At 51.0% G+C, this 21,022-nt stretch overlaps 1 protein-coding gene across 1 annotated transcript; it reads right to left on the reverse strand.

Annotated features, from left to right (window-relative positions):
• Positions 1–15,592: 15,592 nt before the first annotated feature.
• Positions 15,593–17,948, reverse strand: CHAC1 (ChaC glutathione specific gamma-glutamylcyclotransferase 1). The gene is made up of 3 exons (XM_006066249.4): positions 17,597–17,948; positions 17,129–17,164; positions 15,593–16,684 (listed from the first exon to the last, which is right to left on the reverse strand). Exons 1-3 carry the CDS (start codon positions 17,816–17,818, stop codon positions 16,283–16,285), a joined length of 660 nt encoding a protein of 219 aa, XP_006066311.1. The 5' UTR covers positions 17,819–17,948; the 3' UTR covers positions 15,593–16,282.
• Positions 17,949–21,022: the final 3,074 nt, after the last annotated feature.

Here is a 21,022-nt window from a genome sequence, read left to right on the forward strand (position 1 = left end):
AATACTTACCAAACTTTAATATACATATGAATCACCTTGCATCCTCTTGAAGTGCATATCAATTTGAGAAGGTCTAGGATGAGACCTGAAACTGAATCTCTAACATACCTCAGCTGCTTTGCCTTGGGCCACACCTGGAATAACAAGGCTTTGGTCCCCCCTCCAGCCCTGACAGAATAAACTCTGATCTCTGCTTGTATGCCCCACCCCAGCCAGGAAGCCCTGTGCAGGAAATACATTTTATGTTTTATATTAATCGACCTGAGAAAATGAAAAACTAGCATTTCCAGGAAAATTAGGTCCCATACATGTTTTCTCACTTTTTTGCCTTTAAATCTCTCAATTCATGCTTTTCTCCATGGCCTTTCTCTCCTGGGTAGACCTCTGTTAAACGTGTTAGGTATGAAGGAAGATCCCTGATCTGCTGCTGCCCTTTGCTGTGTAGTCAGCACCAAGCTATAGCTTTTTTCATTGCTGCAAAGTCTGTGATCTCTGGGCCCACTATTTTCAGCTACATCCAGTCAGCTTTCTCAGCTAATTCCTAAGCCATTCTCAGGGGCATGGAGAAATTTGCCAGGTCTCTCGGGCTGCTCAGTCTGCCAGACTGTGGTGAAGCCGTGCAGTTTGGGAGGCAGCCCTGGTCAGTGCTGGCTGCCCCAGCCTGCCACCTTCACGGTGCTTTCAGACTACTTGGCTGTGGAGAGCAGGCTCTGTTCTAGAGAACACAGGGCTTCTCGTTGTCTTAAAACCGTGCACCCCGGTGCTTGCTGTATGGAAGCAAAGGGTGCTGCTAGAGAGGCATCTGCCTGGAGGGTAGGTCCCTGCATGGAAGTTCCTAAGGACTCTAGGGTGGCAGGAGCTTGAGCTATGTCAGCCCTAAAAAGAATAACCCCTTCTGTTATTCTGGAAGTGTCTGGGGCAAATAGTGCCATGGCTGGATTACAGAGATCCCAGTCCCAGGGCTGGGTGTAGGGGAAGGTAGAAGGAAAGGAAAAGAGGGATGCCATGCCTGAGACCCACTTCCTGGGTCCTTGTGGAAGCTGGGTGCCTCCCTTATCACCAGGCCCCTGAACTCTTTCTGTGCTCCTGTTTCGTCCTTGCTTCAGGTCCTGGGACTCAGTCGCCACCCATTCTCATCCCAGTTTCCCTCCTTTACCACCAGCTGCAGGAGGTGTCCTCTTGGTTCTCTCCTGTTGTGTGCACGTGTGCTAAATCACTTCAGTCGTGTCTAACTCTTTGCGACCCCATGGACTGTAGCCCACCAGGCTCCTCTGTCCTTGGGATTTCCCAGGCAAGAATACTGGAGTGGGTTGCCTTGCTGCCAAAAATGAGCATCTTGCTTCCTTTTATAGTAAAGGTTTTCTTGCTCATCAAAACAAAGAACAGGTAAAAGCAGAACCAGACATTGGGAATTACAAAGCTTAGGAAATATTTCATGGTTCTGAGTCCCTGGTCTTCAGTTCTTGGCACCTTGGCTGAGAGAAACACAGATTCCTGCACATGAGACTCTCTCCCCAAAGGCCCGGCAATGGGCTGTAGGGAGCACCCCTGCAGGGCCTGCACCTCTCTGCTATCCTGCCCCTTGGGATTTTGAGGTCCTGGGACCCAAGGGCCAAGAATGAATGCCTGAGCCAAGGGATGAGGTGACCTCTCTGGGTCTAGTCTGGACTGGAAGTTAGACTGCACAGCCTCTGAAGGGAAAAGGAAGCAGGGCCATCGAGGGTCACAGCTGCAGGAGATGATGGGGAGCTTTCTAAGCCCCGCTCCCACCTCATCCCATACCGCCAGCCCAGCTGTTGTTCCTGAGAGCCACACTCTGGGAAATCACCCAGGAACACTCAACATCTCACACCCTGCACCAGCACCCACCACCCTAAACCCCACCCTGAGTCAGGCTTGCCTGTGGACTGTTCCTTCACATTTCCCAGGTGAGGGGGCCTAGAAGACGCCAGGCAGCTTCATGCCTTGCCACCATGAAGCCACTTGCCTGGGAAAGTCTGAGGAGGGTGGGCAGTGGAGGGTGTGCAGGACTGAGGGATGATCTGGTGGATTGGAAGGGCCACGCAGTTTCAGAGGCCTCAGCCCGTGGATGTGGAAAGGGCAGCAGGACCCCTGTCATGCAGAATCTGAATAGCTTGGTCTTTCAGAGAGCTGATGTGTAACACTTTAAAGCATCAGAATTTATCTCGGTTAGGGCTTCCCAGGTGGCTCAGTGGTAAAGAATCTGCCTGCATTGTAGGAGCCGCAGGGAGGCTAGGGTTCAATCCCTGGGTTGGAAAGATCCTCTGGAGGAGGGCATGGCAACCCACTCCAGCATTCTTGCCTGGAGAATCCCATAGAGGAGTCTGGTGGGCTACAGTCTATGGGGTCTCAAAAGGTCAGACATAACTGGAGCAATTTAGCATGCACACACGGGACTCTCTTTAAGAGATTTTATGAATACCACAACTTAACCCTTCTGAACATATCTCAACCCTTCCTGAGGACCTGGGTCACAGAAGCATCTGGTGCCCTTCGCTGTGACTGCCATGTGCCCGACACTAAACCATGCTGGCAGCTGCGCTGGTATGCTGTCCAAGTCTGCTTTGAACAAGACCCATGCCCCTTAAGTGTCTTTGTGCTGATATCTAACTTACCTCCCTTTTCAGAGTTACCTTTTCCAAATTGGAGGCTAGAAGCCATTTCACCTAGCTCAGAACTTCTGAACCAGGGAAAAGTAAGTACGCTGAAGGAGGAACTGCCCAGTTTTCCGGGAATAAAGACATTGAGCTTCAGTGCCTGCCTGTGGCTTCTGCTGGGCTCTAGTACATGAGTTCTGGATAAACCCAGTATTCTAGGTTGGCTGTTCTGGTTTGAATCAGTTCATTAAAAGTTGTAGATTTTTTTAATCTCTCTTTTAAAAAACAAAACAAACAAACAAAAAGTTGATTAACTTAAACACCTAGGAACAGCTCTGCCAAAGAAGAGCTGGAGGTAATGCAAACAAATGTAGTCTATCATTAGGGTTCAGCCAGAGCAAGAAAAATTAATTGGTAGATCTCAAAGGCCTGTGTAATTGAACCTGATCTCCTGATCTCCATTCCCCCCATGCTTCACTTTTATGGGAAAAGTCTGGTCATCCCTAGGGACTGTTCAATTACAGCTCTCCATGGGTTGGGCCATAAATTCTCTGAGCAAATAATGTCATCATTTATATTGGTTAAGGCAGCATACCATCTATAAGAAAGATCCAGAAATGCAATTCCTAAATGTAAATCCATATCAGTTCAGTTCAGTCACTCAGTCCTATCTGACTCTTTGCAACCCCCTGGACTGCAGCACGCCAGGCTTTCCTGTCCATCACCAAGTCTCGGAGCTTGCTCAAACTCATGCCCATCGAGTCGGTGGTGCCAACCATCTCATCATCTGTCATCCCCTTCTCCTCCTGCCTTCAATCTTTTCCAGCACCAGGGTCTTTTCTAATGAGTTGGTTCTTCACATCAGGGGGCCAAAGTATTGGAGTTTCAGCTTCAGCATCAGTCCTTCCAATGAATATTCAAGACTGATTTCCTTTAGGATTGACTTGTTTGATCTCAAATCCACAAGATGGCAGAGTAGAAGAACGTTTGGTCATCTTCTGTGAGAACTCCAAAATTGCAACTAACTGCTGAACAACCATCAACAGGAGAATGTTGGATCCCACCAAAAAAAAAGATACCCCACTTCCAAGGACAAAGGAGAAGCCCTAACAAGATGGTAGGAGGGATGAAATCACATTTAGAATCAAACCCCATACCCACCAGAGATGCTCGGAGGGCTCAAACAAAATCTTGTGTGCACCAGGACCCAGAGACCCCACAGGAGACTGAGCCAGACCTGCCTTTGAGTGTTTGAGTCTCTCCTGTGGAGCCACGGGTCAGCAGTGACCTGCGGTGGGGATGAGGGCTCTGGCTGTAGCAGAGAGGGAGGCATGGCATGTGAACCCCACCATAGAGTCACTGAGCAGACAACCCACAAACTGGAGAACAATTATACCAAAGAAGTTCTCGCACCATTACAAAAGTTCTAGGGCCTACAACAGACTTCCCAACATGGGGATCCAGCAAAGGCACTGAGAACCCCCAGGGAATTTTGACTTTGAAGACCAGTGGGATTTGATTACAAAACTTTCACAGGACTGGGAAAAGAGACTCGTGGAGGGCACAAACAAAACCTTGTGCAGACCAGGACCCAGGAGAAAGGAGCAGTGACCACACAAGAGACGGAGCCAGACTTGCCTGTGAGCATCCCGGGGTCTCCGGCAGAGGCACAGGTCAACAGTGGCCTGCCGTGGGGACAGGGGCACTGAATACAACAGTCCTGGCATAAGTCCTTTTGAAGGAGGTCACCATTACTGCCATTATTCCTACCATTGTTTTTCCTCAGGCCAGACTACATGGAAGGAACACAGCCCCACCTGTCAACAGAAAAAAATTGGATTAAAGATTTACTGAGCATGGCCCTGCCCATCAGAGCAAGACCCAGATTCCCCAACTGTCAGTCTCTCCCATTAGGAAGCTTCCACAAGCCTCTTATCCTTATCCATCAGAGGGCAGACAGAGTGGAAACCACAATTACAGAAAACTAACCAAACTGATCACTTGGATCAGAGCCTTGTCTAACTCAGTGAAACTATGAGCCATGCCGTGTAGGGCCACCCAAGATGGATGGGTCATGGTGGAGAGTTCTGACAAAACGTGGTCCACTGGAGAAGGGAATGGCAAACCACTTCAGTATTCTTGCCTTGAGAACCCCATGAACAGTATGAAAAGGCAAATCCATATATCTCTCCCTTAAGAATTTGAGTATGTTCTACACATTTCAGGACTTCCTTCAGGGGATCAGATGGTAAAGAATTTGCCTGCAATGCAGGAGATCCAGGTTTGATCCCTGGGTTGGGAAGATCCTCTGGAGAAGGGCACAACAACCCAGTATTCTTGCTGGGGAATCCATGGACAGAGGAGCCTGATGGGCTTCTGTCCATGGGGTCGCACAGAGTCAGATATAACTGAGCAACTAACACTTTCACTACACATTTAGGGTCCCAGTTTCTCTTCCTCCTTTTTCTCTGCCATCTCCATGCTCTGTCCTCATCTACATGGTTAGTGCTGGTTTGCAGAAATATAGGAAGAGGAAAGTCTGGGGACAAGGTGCCCCTACTGTCTTAAAAGTTAGATACTTAATCAAACTTCTCCTGTGATGCTTAACTGCACTTAGTGGCCCAATGGTTAAGAACCCGCCTGCTAACACAGGGGACTCCAGCTTGATCCCTGGTCTGGGAAGAGCCCATATGCTGTGCAGCAACTAAGCCTGTGCATCGCAGCTGCTGAGCCCCTGCTCTAGAGCCCTGAGCCACAATCACTGAGCCCTCAAGCTGCTACTTACCGAAGCCCTCAAATCCTAGAGCCTACACTCTGCACCACAACTAAAGGGTGCCCACTTGCTGCAGCTTCATGCACAGCAACCAAGTTCTAGTGTAGCCAAAAATAAAATAAATAAATAAAAATTTCAAAATATATATAGTTTACAGTGTAGACACATTTCATAGACTTTCCAAATAAGCAGGATCGTAGACATTAAAGAAGGAAAAAACAAAAAAAGATGGAGCCAAAAACATAAGGGAAAAATCTTAGGTTGAAAAGCATGAAACTGCTTTTTAATCTACAAATATGGCAATTTCATATGTTTCAACCTATTTATATATAATAATGTTATTTTATGATTTTTGAGGTATTTTTCTTTTTCTGTTCTAAATATTCACTGTTGTGCTTAATTTTGTATACTTTTTCTTAAAAGGGGCTTTCCCAAATTGTATAAGCTTTAGGCTTCACACACCCAGTTCCAGGGTGGGAATGAAAAGGGATAGGGCCTTGTGTAGGACAGTTTGACAATCTGTGTCAGGAATTTTAGAAATAGCCATGCCTTTGGCCTAGTCACTCCACTTTTAGGGGTCTATTTTCAGAAATAATCAAGTGTGATGTAGGCCAGGGCTTTGAACCTTAGGGGAATGGAGCAGGAACCCAGAGTGAGTCTTGTCAGAATCTCCCTTCCTCATAACTTTTGAGTTTCACCAATAACTCCTTGGCTTAAGACCATTTTGTATGCAATTAAAACAAAGGGCTTGTAGCAGCATAATAGAATTTAGCAAAAAAATTGGAAACCACCCAAATGGAAATGACATAGAATTGGTTAAATAAATTTTGTACCTCGCTATGTTGAACTAGGTGACCATTAAAAATCATATCTTCTAGAGTATCTGATGACATAGGAAGAAAGCTTACAATTCAATCTTAGGTTGAAAAAATAGGACACAAAATATATGAAGTTTATGTTTTTATGTATATATGTAAGTTTTTTAATAGAATAGTAAGAAGAACTAGAAGAAAGTAAACTTTCTTGGATGGTGGAATTATGAATGAATTTTAACTCTTCATACCATTCTGTATTTTCCAAACTTCCTATTATGAGTCTGTGTTATTTTTTATATAATTACTATAAGTGCTTTAATAAAAGAAGTAGGTTTTTAAGGGAAATTTAGAAAAAACTCAAAAGCCAAACGAAAGTAAGATATTTCCCTTAGTGAAGATTTTCTTACAATGTGTCTTCCAATTTCAATTCAGTTCTCCTGATAAAATGATAACAGGTCAGCACCGCCCCAGCACCTTAATGTTTTCAAGGGGACTTTAGAGAAGCTGAATTTCAGGGAAAAGCATAGACTAGAAATTCAGATACCATGCGGAGATATTTTCAGGCAGGTATGGCTTTTCACATCCCTCACATTAGATTCTGAGTATCAATACCTGCTCTGGGTTTACAGAACAGGTGTTCTGGTTCACCTGAGCATGGGGCCAGCTTTTCCTCTGGGTAGAAAAGGGAGCTCTCTGCATGGCCCATCACCCAAATCAGTGCTCTTAACCTCTTAGAGGAAATCCAGGGCCTCTGTGCTCAGGACTTTTGTTTTGCAGCTCTGCATTTTATTATATACTTGACTTATTTATGAATAAGTAATTATTTGTACAGTTGAAAATCAAAAACATACAAAAGGGCATAAGAATAAAAAGTCTGCCTTCCATCCCAACCCCTGGCCCCCAGCTCCCCTCCTGGGAGGCAAACTGTGTTGACAGTTCCTAGTGATTCCTTCCAGACATATTTCTATGATTTTAAATACATGATTGTATTCATACTATGTATCTCTTTTTTTCCACTTAACATTATACAGCAATGTTTAGAAAGTACTGCAAAAAGAGTAAAATGTTTTCTGAACAGTAATAAATATTCTTCCTAAACATTCACAATGACTGCAAATACGCCATGGAGGGGAGATGGGCCATTTGGTTGTCTTTCTGCTGGAAAATTTGGATTTTCTCCCCGTAAGTCCCACAGGGACCATTCCAAATGAAACCATCTTCCTGGGTTCAGCCAGCAACTGCATTTGGTTTGGGCCCTGATTAGCCTTTGGCTCTCTGGGGACACAGAACTCTGGGGTCAGGAGGAGGCCCGGGGCCCAGCCCAGAGGGACAAGCGGGTGGTCCCTGGCCTTGAGGGGCTGGCTGTGTGGTCCAGGCCAGCAGAGGAGATATATTTAGCTGGGCCAGATGCTGCTGGCTGTGTCATGACCCAGGAGAACTGTGCTATTGGTAAACAAACCACCACGGCCCAGCCCTCCTCTCGCCTCCCTTTCCCCAGCTGCTGGCAGTGCCGTGAGGTGGAGGTGGGCCCTCACCAGGGAGGCGGCTCACACAGAGGGGCCACATGCAAGACGCCCAGCAGAATTGTATGGCTTGTCTCATGGTCCAAGTTTGTTTTTTCCATTTCCCCTCCTGCCTTTCTCCACTCACCCTCCCCAACACAGCCAAGTGGGGCAGCCCAGGGAACACCCCCCTTCTTCCTGTGCCTCCACACCCTTTTCCCTCTGCCCATCAACCTGACTTGTCCTCAGTGCTCTGCTAAGTGAACGGAGTTCATTCATACAGTCATTCAACAAACTTCATTTATCCATTTTTCTGTCCAGCAAATATTTTTTGAAGGCCTGAGATAAGCCAGGCTCAAAGCTTGGCCCTAAGAACACAGCAATGAACAGGGAGGTGCCAGCTCTGGCCCTTGGGGAGCTTACACTCTGGTGAGTAACTAATTAGGTGTTGGTGGAAAATGACAACGTTAAATAATAACCACCATTCACATGTTTTAAAGTGTGTAAGGGTCTCCGCCTGATAGCACATCTAATCCCAAGAAGCCGAGAGATATGATTGTCATTCCTGCTTTAAAGACGAAGAAACTGCAGCTCAGAGATGCTAAATAACCTGGCCCAGGACCCACAGGGTACACAGAGCCCTGGTTCTTGAACTCAGTCCCTCCAACTGCAAGCCCATGTCTTTCCTGTAAAAGAACAGCCCCTGGAGCTGGATGGGAGCAGGTTTCTCCAGCAGCTCTTCATTTTACATTTGAGGAAATGAAGACCCAGAGAGAAGAAAAGTGCCTGGTCTAAGACACAAGGCTTAAAACAGGACTGGAAACTCTGGACCTCAGCCCAGTTCTCTTCTTCTGCATCTGAACAGCGATTCAATGTCCTGCCCAGGGTATAAGGCCCTGGCAGATCTGGGGTCGAGGATAATCACTGCAGGTCTGTCTCCTCCTATCCCCTGCACCCCCACTGGCCCACCCGCGTCTGCTGCTTTGTCCCTTTTGTGAAGATAGAGCCCAGAATGGCTTCCCCAGACCCCATCCTCCCCTTGCCAGGGTCTGCTTCTTACTGAGGGCATGGGCTTTCATTCAGCAAACAAGGTGAGCACCTTCTGTGTGCAGGCTCTGGGAAGCACATCAAGGGCGCACAGTCCACTGGGGAGGCCAAGAAGGAGCACAGTGCCATCAAATGTGCAAGATAAAAAGCACAGATATCAGAGATGCGTGACAGGGCCCCAAAGCCAGGCCATGATGGACAGGTAGAGAAGGTTCAGAGAAGGCTTCCCAGAGAAGGGACATCTCAATTGAGCCCTCAGGTCTGCGTGATGAGTTAGCCAGGCCAGAGCCAGCAGGGATGAGGCTTTAATGGAGAGTGGATTACAAAGTGAGAAGTCACCCTGGACATCGCAGGCGTGTGGCAGGCATGTCAGGTGTGTGTCACGCCTCTCAGGGCAGCAAGCAACCTGTGAGCAGGAAGTGGGTCTCCCTTCATGCAGAAATCCCCACGAATGAGGGCCTACTCCTGTGGGTGGATGACTCAGGCACCCCGCGTGAGCAGCTTTCACACCATGGACTCTGCATCCTCCCAGCCAGAGCCACCCTGCTGACCTGGCATGGGCATGACAGCCTGCCTGGCATGAGTCTGACCATGGGGGTGGGGGAGGAGACACAGGTGGGTACAAGACTACTGTCCCCTCCTCCCCCAGTCACCAACACCCTCAGGTTGTTCCCAGGAGGGCCCAGCTCCCCCTCCTGTGGGGACAGGGAGCCCTAGCCCAGGAGACAAGGACAAACAGCCCTCCAGCTTGGTGCCCCGAGCAGAGAGGACTAGCAAGGGCTCAGACCCTGCCCTTGACCTGCCTGCAAAGGGTGGCCTTCCCCTGGTGTGTGTTTAGGTCCTGACCTCTCTCTGACTGACTGAAGGGGAGAAAGGGGCGGCCCAGGGTAGGTCAGTGCCACCCCAGTCAGGCACACGCTGGTCTGCCCTGGCCCCAGCAGCTCCCCGTCCCACACTCCTGGGCCGTGCTCAGAAACATTCACTTTGAATGCTGGCCCTAGGAGGCAGCTTGGCCATCGTCTCCCTTGGCCGTGACCATGGTGTTCACGGGGCCTTTCCCTCCAAGGGGAAGCATGACACTGCACTAAGAAGGGGTGTCTCATTAAACCCCACTCCCCATAGATCCCCTGAGTTTCTGTGAGGCCCAGAGCTGTGCTACGTGCAGAGTGACATTCAGCTCCCACCCTGGGGAAGGGGGATGGGCGGGGCCTAGTGGGGACATCTCTGGAAGCAGATCACGTCCCTGCGGGTGGGGTCCTGGGCACGAGGTGGGGCCCCAGACAGCCCCAACCCAGGTCAACAGCAGGCACGATGCTGGCGCTGAGTTCCCAAGGCTGTGAAAAGGTTGGGCACAGTGTCGCGTGGGTAAAGTAGTAGAAGCAAAGGCATGGTGACCAGAAATAGCACGGGGTGGGAGGAGACAGCAAGCAGGAGCAGGATGGAGGGGCCGGGGGTGGGGATGTTTACCCCTAGGGACACAACGCGCTATGGGAATTCGTCCGTGGGCAGATTGGTGGTCAGAGTTACATTTGAAATCGTGTAGAAGATGAATATCCAGGAGGGCACCGAACTGGGGACACGGATCAGTTTGGAGGGCATGACAGTCGTCTGGGGAAAGAGGCAAGTGTTAGGGTGGGGGTGGGAGAGCTGGGAGGGCGGGACAGGGCACCCTTAGGTTGGGGAGGACAGCAGCAGGTCTGAGAAAGGAGACCGGGCCCATGTTTAAGGGTGACAGAGGAGGGTGCTCACCCCGGGGCTCTACCTTCCTGGAGGGGGTGGTAGTGGGGGGAAGGGTCTACCCTGAGGAGTGTTTGCAGGGCAGGGACCCTGATCAAGTGGGAGGGTGTGGGCGCCCCCGGTGCCCTCTCCTTCCTGGAGGGGCAGGGCTGGTGACGGTGACGGGGGAGAGGGCCTGGTGGCTGCGCCTTCAGGGTGTGTCTGCTCTCCCTCACGCCCACGGAATGCCCGGGCGACCCTGAATCAGGAAGCACAGGCCTGGCAGGACTCTCCAAGGTCACCTGGAAAGGGCAGAGAAGAGTGGTGCCCTCGCGCCCCTGGGCAGGGGCCAGGGGTCCAGGGACAGGGCAAGGAGGGCAGGAGGGGACGGGGGCGGTCAGGGGCTTCGGTCAGCTGCCTCTGACAGGCACCAGATAAAGCAGCCCTGCTCAAGGACATCCCTGGAGGGCCAGGGGTTAAGGCTGGGTGCTTCCATTGCAGGGGACATGGGCTCAGGCCCTGGTGGGGAATTAAGATCCTGCATGGCTGAAAAATAGAACTAAACAAACGAAAAAAAAAACCCACAACAACAGCAAAAAACTGCTGGGTCCCAGTTCCCACAGCCACCATGCAATTTAAACTACCCAAACCCGGATGTTCCTGAGAGTGAAAGTAATAACTACCTCAGGACAACAGGAGCAAACTAGGCCTGTTGACTGTCTACCGGGCACTCTGGAGTGTGTGGTCATCCCAGAGCTGGGGCAGGAGGCTGGCGTTCGCGGCCCACCCAGGCCCACAGTGACACTCTCCCTGTGACCTGTCCCCCCAACCTGGCCCCAGAGCGCCCTGACCCTCCTCAGACCCGGGCCTGGGGAAAGACAAGATGTCCCCCATTCGAGGTCCAGCTCCTTTTGCGTCTCTGCCATCACTGTCTTCAGAGAAACGACAGCCCTAAGAGGAACAATCTCCCTCCTGGGACCCAGTGTGGGGGCCACCTGGAGCACCCCCAGAGCCTGTCAGCCCTAGAAAGGTGCCTGTAGGGGGGAGTCGTGTTTGCTCACATGCCCTTGTATTGCGCAGCAAAACCCTGGGATCCCCTCCTGCTTATCCCCCGTTTCAACTGGCTGCCAGGAGGTGTCCCCACATTCCCTGCTCCTGGTTTTAGCTCAGCCCTCCCCAGCCCCTGCCCGCCTCATGACCTTCCGCTGCCACAGCACAAGCCTCCTTAAGCCCAGACCCGAACACAACACTTGGTCTGCTTGACAAGCAGACAAAACAAAAAGAACAAAAACAAACAAAGACCCTTCTGTGGGAGGAAAAACAAAAACATCACCACAGAACTCTACTTCCCTGCAACATAAAGTCTAACACTTGCTCTAAGGACTGACTCCAAGGTAGCTTGCCACCTTGTCCCCAACACCTGCAGGCTTCCTCCTCGCTGTCCTTCCCTCATTTGCTGACGCCATCCCCACAAACCTGGAGTGCGCCTCCTCTCCGTGGATTCCAGCAGCTTCCTTAAGGCCCTCCCTGACCCGGCTGCCTCTGCCCCATTCCCTGAGCTCGGAGTTGCCCCAGGCTAGGTGTGAGAGACTCTGCTAGTCTGTCTCCCCCGCAGCTGGAGGTCCAGGGCCCCTCAGCCTGCTGTAGACACAATAAACTTCAAGTGAATTGACTGATCCTTCCTACTCATCCCCTGTTCTCCAGAAGGATGTCCTTGAGGGATGATGGACAAAATGATGATTTCTCTGTGTGTGTATTCAGTCGCTCAGTCGTGTCGGACTCTTTGAGACCCTATGGGACTCTGCGGTGCTATGGACTGTAGCCTGCCAAGCTCCTCTGTCCATGGAATTTTCCAGGCAAGAATACTGGAGTGGGTTGCCATTTCCTTCTCCAGGGGATCTTCCCAACTCAGGCATGGAATCGATGTCTCCTATGTCTCCTGCACTGCAGGCAGATTCTTTACCGCTGAGCCATGATTTCCGAGATCCCTGCTAACTCCTGAATCCCAGAATGCCAGTGGTCTATGGTTGGGCACCCATCCTGCTTAAATCCCTTCAACTAAAAAAGAAAATAAAAAGATAAATAAATAAAAATGGCTCAGGGACTCCTGGGAGTTCTCAAACCCCTCTCAGGAGGTCTGTGAGGTCAAAACGATTTTCATAACACTACTGAGAGGTTATTAGCCTTTCACTCTAATTTTCTCACAAGGGTACAGGAGAGTTTTCAAGAGCTATATGTGAATTTGGATGAGAATTCAGCTGCTTCCATTAAAAAAGTAGAATCATTTTTCCTTAAAATGTTAACATATAATGGGTTTTTCTTATTTGATAAAATATGTTTTACACTTCTCAATTCCTAATACACTAAATGTTGTCAATTGCTGTATCAACAGAAGCTCTTGGGGTCCTTGGACTTCCATGCCTTCTCCATACTCTCAGTCACCTCTCAGCTTCTCTCTTCTCTCAGAGTCAACTTTTTGCGGAGCTGTCTACTTCCCTCCCACTAGCTTCTCAGCCCCACCCTGTGGTTCCCCACCACTGACACCACTGAGGACCCCCTGGCATTTCATCCAGTGGACATTCCTCTGGTCTCATTTCCCTTGACATCCCAGCAGTGTGACCTTGGCTCTCAGAAAACCACACTCTCCTGGTTCTCCTCCTGCCTCTCCAGCTGCTCGTTCCCAACCCTTTTTGCTTTGCTCACCCTACCAGGGCCGGAGGCCTCAGGGTTGGCCTGGGGCTTGTTCTCTTTTCTCTCTGCTCCCATAGCTTCAAGCACTGTCTTGATGGGTGGAGCTCCTAAATCTCTACCTCCAACCCATGTGACTTTCCTGAGTCCCAGCCCCACATATCCAGCTGCCAGGGATACCATGTGCATGCTACTGCCCCACAGGCACCCCCAAGACAAACTTCAGGCAGATCTCCATCCCCACCCTTTCCAACGCTGCCACTGCACCGAGAACCCTGGCCCTCTACTCTCTCATCAGCCAGCCACAAGCAATCCCACTGACCTCACTATCCAAATGGCTCTCGAATCTACCCTCCTGTCTTTTCCCACTGTACCCCACAGCTCCAGCCACCTCCCCTCTCACTGGCCTTTGACCTTCCTCCTCCAGTCTGACACAGCAGCCAGTGTTCCTTTTGTAGTAGCCTCTTCCCCACTCAGAATCCACAGGGAGCCCCCACTAACCCAGGAGGAATTCCACCTCCACAGCACAGCTCACCAGAGCAGCCAGTGAAATGAGGTCTTGCCACCCATCTTGCCCCATGCCCTCTTCCCCACTGCACTGTCCCAGCAGAGCTGATCTTGCACCCCTCTGGTACAAGCTGTTCCTGCCTCTGTTTGCTAGAGACCCCTTCTCAAGCTCATAATTTCTCCAGAAAGCCTCCCCTGACCTCCCCTGGACCTCAGGGTCAAGAGCCGTTTCTACACTGAGTGCCCTGTTACCATCATGACACATTTCAGGCTGAATGGTCACCATTCAGAGGTCTTTGAGGAGCAGGATTTCTTCTCTGTTGTATCTCCAGTGTCTAAATTGGTGCGTGGCATATAGCAGCACCTTAATAAATACTTGATGAGTGAATGACTTGAACTATGTGAGACCACGTGCAGCAGGCAAGTGACCTTCCCCACCCTTGCTGCTAAGTCGCTTCAGTCGTGTCGACTTTGTGCGACCCCATGGACGGCAGCACACCAGGCTCCCCCGTCCCTGGGATTCTCCAGGCAAGAACACTGGAGTGGGTTGCCATTTCCTTCTCCAATGCATGAAAGTGAAAAGTGAAAGTGAAGACGCTGTCGTGTCTGACTCCTAGCGACCCCATGGACTGCAGCCCACCAGCCTCCTCTGTCCATGGGACTGTCCAGGCAAGAGTACTGGAGTGGGTTGCCATTGCCTTCTCCACACCCTTACACCCATTCATATAGAGCAGGGTCTGATGTGAGTACCAGGACTGGCTGTCTGGTCCTGCCCTGCCACAGAAGGCAGCTGCCCAGGGTTCCCTGCCTCCCGTCACCTCCTCCTGTTGTGCTGTCCTGACCAAGCTCCCAGAAGAACCTGGCTGGACTCCTTTTCCCATCAATGGCCAAGACACGAGGCTGCCAAGACATGGGCACCCTTCCCAGGCACAACGGCTGCCCAGCTTGGTCGGAGCCGACCCTGCTGAGGACACCAAGACCAAACCAGGGCACCAGCCGTAACAACAGTGGCGGCAACACCCACCACACAGCACCCCAGGGTAAACAGAGGCTCAGAGGCGGCTTTTCTGGAGGCCACTGAGCAAGTGAGGGAGAGGCTGGGTTACAGCCAGGCGCTTCTGCTGCAAAAGCCTTATCTGGCCCCTGCACCCATTCCACAGGTCCAGGAAGGAGTAAAGGGTCAATCCACTGAGGGGCCATTTCCAGTTGAGGAGCCCAGGGCCAGGCTGAGATCTTGGGGTCCGGGACTTGCACGGGGCGGCGGGGAGGGCTGGGGGAGGGAAGAGTAGCCAGAGGCAGGCAGATGTTTGCTAACAAACAGCAGACCAGGGGTGCCCAGCCACCCCTCCCTTTTGGATTTGAGTCCTGGCAGGTAGGTCAGGGTGACAGGGAAGGCACAGCCCACACCAAGGCCCAGGAGGCAAGAACGAGCTCCTGAACCTCAGAAGTCAAAGGGCCAGCGGGTCCTCCAGGCCTGCACTGGCAGCAGTCTCACAAGTTGTCATCACCTTGCCCTTGAAGCCCTTTGAACCCACATGGCTCCTTCATCAGGAAGCCAGAGGTCCAGCCTCCCTATCAAGAAGAGGCAGCAGCTGACCCTGCAACTGGAGGAAGACCTGATGTGAACTCCACACCTGTCCACCTCTTCAGAGCAGCTGGGGGGAGATGCAGGCTACCAGGCCACTGGCAAGGACTACTCGCAGGGCTGCCAAGTGGAGAGGCCCAGGCAGAATCTGCATACCTTGGGGGGCATACTTCATGTGCACTAAGAACCCTGCAGTCCTGCCTGCTCAGCAGTCCCTCTCTGGGAGAGCCACGGGGGATGAAGAGGGAGCCCTCCCCCCTCTAATGAGTCTTTCGGGGCCACACCCCCTCACTCATCCCAAACCCCCATCTGAAGAAAGAACCATATTCCAGCACAGCACAGATAATGAGGTCAGTTTATGGATTACAGTATGGGACAGATTAGGAAGGGGCCAGGACCTACCTACAGTGATAAGCTTCCCAGGAATAGACCGACAGACAGAAGTAGCCCAGACAGACAAGACAGAGGAACAGGGAAACAAAGCCACATGGGGAAGAGGCCTTGGCTCAGCCTCAGCAGCTGTGAGGCTGCAGGGCCTCAGATCCTATAGGGCTCCCTCTCCTTACTCCCTTGTACACCCTCACCAGCAGGCTGGGACCCTTGGCAGGTGGTGTTTCTGGGGCTGGGGAATGGTTGGTCTGGAGGGGGAGGGCAGACAGTCAAGGCTCTTGGAGGCTCCCTGGGAAGATGGAGGCCTGGGTAGCATGGAGACAGTAGCAGCACTGGGGGGATTCCAGCCAGGCACCAGGCACCTGGGGTGGGGCACTGCTCAGCAGTTCCCCTAAATCTAGGGCAGGCCCCCCACCCTGCCCACCACACCAACATGGTGCAATAAATAAAGTTTCAAGTAGTAAATCGTTGTCAAGCAGGAGATCTAGGGGCTGGTGGACAGGCAGGGGCTTAAGAGAGGCCCCTGTCAGCCCACCAAGTCCTCTCAGTGAGCTCCAGCTGTATCAAGTCTGTCTGTGTGCATTGGAGTGGGGACCTGGCCCCCATGTCCATGTAGGCACTCCCTGCAGGGGCTCAGCCCCTCAGACCAGTGCCAAAGCCTGCTCAGTGGGACAGAAGCAGGGCAGCATGGTGCCTACAGCGTCCACGATGGCGGCCAGGTGCTCATCCTGAGCCTGGGGCCCACAGAGCTGCATGAAGTCCGCCAGGCGCAGCAAGTACTCAAGGTTGTGCCCGGAGAAGCCTCGGCAGGCCAAGATCTGTGTAGCAATGGCCTTCTCGGGGGCAGGACCCAGGTAGCCAGGGTTCTGCGGGGTGGCCACGTAGGCCAATGCCTTGAGTGGTTGGTCAGGGGTATCTTGAGGGTAGAAGGTGACCTCCTTGGTATCATAGCCGCCGAGCACCGCCTCCCGCACGTTCAGGTACTTCAGGGCCTCGCTCACCTGCTCTCCTTGCACCTGGTATGCCACACCCCAAGTGCAGCCCTGGGAGAAAATATGGGTACCGGAGTCAGTCAGTCACGAAGTTCCTTCTGATCCCATCCAAGACTGTGCTCGATAAGGGAAGTGGGCAGACTGCTGATGAGCCCTCTACTATCAATATAGCAAACCCTCACCCTCCCTTAACCAGGGTTGAGAAGGCGGACTAGCCCCAGGGAGAACAAAAATTCAGCTCAGAGTTTGGTCTGAGAAACAATGGCATCACCTGTAAGCTTGTTAGGAATGCGTTTCAGGCCACTCTAAATCTTATATTAAAATCTATGTTTTAAAAAGATCCTCAGGTGATTCTTGTGAGCAGCACTTATCAAGACTCAACCTTCCTCTCAGTCAGAGGGCTATCTATCTAATCTAGCCTGAGGCCAAGGGTCCATGAGCTCTGCCTGTCTGCACCCCTCCATGCTGGATCTCTTTCTTGACTCTGGCACTTACCTCACGATCTTCAAGGAGGGTCACCACACGACCAGGCTAGGGAGGCAAGAGAGATTTTGAAAAAGAAAACAAGTTAGAAATGAGTTCAGCCATCACTGGTAGAGAAAACCCTTAGTAACCCTTCTATCCCAGGCCTCAAATAGCCCCACTCTTGGGGGGCGGGGTGGGGGGCACGGGAGTGGAGGGAGTGATGTATGTATGTAAGAGTAAACATATGGCAGTGGCCCAGATTGGTCATCAGAAATATTTATCAACACGGTGATCCACAGGATCAGGCTCTAGCCATCACACAATGACCCACTAGGTACACAAATTTAAGTCACAACGCCCTGCAAGGTTCTCCCATTTCCCCCATCTGGACGGAGTCACTGTCAGCCCAGATAGGCCCGGATACTCCAGGGCACCAGCGCAGCGCCCACTATCCTGCCCCAACCCCCGTCATTCACCCGGGCAGGGTCGGATGCTCACCATCTTGTCACTGCCGCGATGGAAGGTGTCTCCCTGCCAGAAGCGGCGGCTGTAGCCGCGCACGAAGCCCACACGGCTGTCACTGTAGGCGAAGTCGGGCCTCCACACCAGGGAGCCGTACCCAAAAATCCACAACGCTTGGGGGTCGTCGTCTTCGGAGAGGGGTTGTGAGGAGGGCGGAGAGGCGGGAGGGGAGTTCTGGGCTGCAGGCTCCTGCTTCATGGTGCCGGGCACAGGGACGGGCCCGGGCGGCCTCCGGGGCTGGTCTCCGGCGCGGGCACGGAAGGACCGACCGACGCGCACACCTGGCCTGGCTCCGCCTGGTCGCTCCAGCTGCGCGGCCCCGTCCGAGGCGCTCTTTAAACCCTCCGGCCGGGAAGCCCTACCCCTCGCAGCCAGCTTTCGCGTTTATTGGGGCGGGGCAAATTCCCTTTTGGCCAATCACCTTCGGATTTTCCTGTTCAGTTAACCGCGCCGCCCTCTGAGTGGGTAACTACGTGGCCTGCCCCGGGCCCAGCGCGCCCGCTGATTGGTTCGACTCCACCTCTGTAGCAAACCTGGCAGGAGTGATGCAACGGCGGAGGAGGTTTTCCCAGATCAAGCATGCAGCAAGGGCGCTTCAGATTGCGTCAGGGGCCGGCAGTGGGCACGGACGCGGGCACTGGTTGTCTCCCCGGCAGCCCCTTTATGCCTTGGTCCCTTCAAGAACCATGGTGGGCGGGTCTCCAGAGGATGCCTCTCAAGCACTCCTGCCAATGCACCTGGCCGAGTCACTGCCACCCCAGGCAGCACGGATTCATTACCAGGGTCAGTGCAGGACACGTCCAGAACGAGAGCTCTGGGCGGCGTAGACGCGCATCTCTGGGGCCTCGCCTGGGAGCACGTACTCTGGAGAAGCTATCGGAGGCACCTCCGCATTCCGCATAAGTGCCTCATGCTATTGGCGCGCGTGAGCAAATGGAGAAACTGAGTCACGAGGCTGACAAGGGGTTCTGCAGAAGCTGCGAGACTGAGTCAGACCAAGCGGCCAGGGCTTGCGGGCAGCACGTGGGGGCTATGCCTCAGGCCAGATGTTTGACGCTCCAAGCCCAAAATAAGGTCTGGAAAAAGCCGGTCAGAACGCTTGGAACGGCAGTCTGGTGGTGGTGGCCAGACCTACGGAGAGAAGCCATAAAGCCAGCAAAGCCAGACCAATCCTGCCCCAAGGCAATGAGTTTAGTTTTGTTCGGACAGGAGATTTTGGCAACAACAGTTGGGTTAATCTTAGGCATGGAGGTTCTGGAAGTGGAAGGCAAGGAGGGCCCAGGTGAGGTCCCCAGAGGACCGTAAGCAGCTACCAGCCTTCGCCCTTGGCTACTGGCTTCACGACCCAGGGATTGTCTTCAGGCCCCCTGGGGTTGACCCCCTAAGCAGCGGCCAGGGTCAAAGGCAAACAGAGGCAGCAGAAGGCCTGCACTTGGCAGAACTGCTCCAAAGGACTGCTGCCGAGGTCAGGGAACTGCTGATGAGGGGCAGGGTGAGTCCTTCGGCAGGGAAAGGGGGCAAAGCAATTAGACGGTTAAACTAAAAATGATCTGCTCACCGAAGGTGCCTAAGATAAAATCTCCGGTAGGAATGCACTGTGGTGTGTATAGTATGAAGCTAGATCTTTAAAAACAAAATAAGTTATACATTAATATTAATAAAAGAAATAATATGGAATAATATATTTAAACTGTTAGCAGAGACTGTCACCAGAGGAGGATATTCATATTAACCATTCGTCTGTATTTTTCTGGAAAAGTAATTCATGTTTCTCGAAGAAAATCCAAACTTTTCCATAAATATTTACATTTGTTTCTGGTTCTTCCTTCCTGCTTCCCTCCATTTGCCATGTGCACCCTCCCCTCTTCTCTTCTCCTGTCTATCCTGTCCTCTTTGGTCCATATGAGCACCTCGTTTGCTGCTCAGGGAAAATATCCCCCCTCCATCTATCTCCTTTGGTAGTTGGGTGGAAGGTGAAAATCTGATACTAATACATTGCTGAAAGGATCTAAATTGATACAGACAACCCTTTGAAAGCAGCTTCATGATACAAATCAAGAATCATAAAATAGCCTGCCCTTTGACCCATTCTTCAACTCCAGGAAATTATTAAAAATATGTGGAAAGCCATATTCCTCAAGGTTTTTCAGTGCATTGTTCCTTATTATAGCAAAAGCAAAAGAAGTAAAGCTACTTAAATATCCAAAAATAGCTGAATGTTAAAGTAAATTACAGTCAATCCACAGGTGGAGAAATGCACACACAGAGAGAAAATGACTTAAAATCCTGCAATAGATGATTAGTTACATAAATTTGATATAGACATGAAATTAAATCTGCAGTCATTGGGAACAATTATGTATGACTACACTTATGTAATTAAGTGAAAATCAGGTTATAAAATAACCTAAAATAACTTTCTTAACTTAAAAAGTCTATATGTGTTCATTTCCATAGGAAAAAATCTAGAAGAACATAAAAATGCTTAGTGATTATCTCTTAGTAGTAGGACTACTGAGATCTGCACTTCCTTTTTTATACCAATTGACATTGGGAATTTCTCAAGAGAACATAAATTACTTATGTTTAGAAAAAGAAGTTTAAAATAGGAAAACAATGTAGTAAAAATTCTTATGATTGCATAGTAAGGCAAAAATAGGAACTATTACATGTACTATAATTAAAACCATTAAAACAACAAAAACAAGATTCATGAGGAAAAAGATGGGGACACCATATACTAATGTTGGGTGGATTTGGGGTATTAAGAGTATAGGTGATTCTTTTCTCTATTTTGCAAGGCTTATGAAATGTAACTTTTAACAATACAAAGTTACTTTTAAAGAGTAGTTAATGGTTCTCTGTTGGCTAAGTAGTTAATGGTTCTCTGATATAGCATATCAGAATCACCTGGGCAATATCTTCATGATGCTCACTCTCCTAAACTCTCCATGACTTCCTCCTAAAAGCCCCAGGCTTTAATAACATCCCTGGTGGCTCAGACGGTAAAGCGTCTGCCTACAATGCGGGAGACCTGGGTTCGAACCTGGGGTCTGGAAGATCCTCTGGAGAAGGCAATGGCAACCCACTCCAGTACTCTTGCCTGGAAAATCCCATGGACGGAGGAGCTTGGTTAAGCCACAGTGTGTGGGGTCGCAAAGAGTCGAACACGACTGAGCAACTTCACCTTTGAAGAGTTTATCAGTGACCAGCTCTTGCTCCAAGCAGAGTTAGTCACTCCCTCCTCTGTGCTCCCAGACCCCTTACCTCAGTTCTGTCCCTTCCACTTCATGCTTATAACAGAAACGTGTATCGAGTGCTTATCTTGAGCTAGGCAGTTTGCTAAGTGATTTTGCTCTGCTGCTTTGTGAGGTAAATATCATTTCACAGATGAGCAGTCTG

This window comes from Bubalus bubalis, chromosome 11 (assembly GCF_019923935.1).
Source record: "Bubalus bubalis isolate 160015118507 breed Murrah chromosome 11, NDDB_SH_1, whole genome shotgun sequence".
NCBI classification, from domain to species: Eukaryota; Metazoa; Chordata; class Mammalia; order Artiodactyla; family Bovidae; genus Bubalus; species Bubalus bubalis.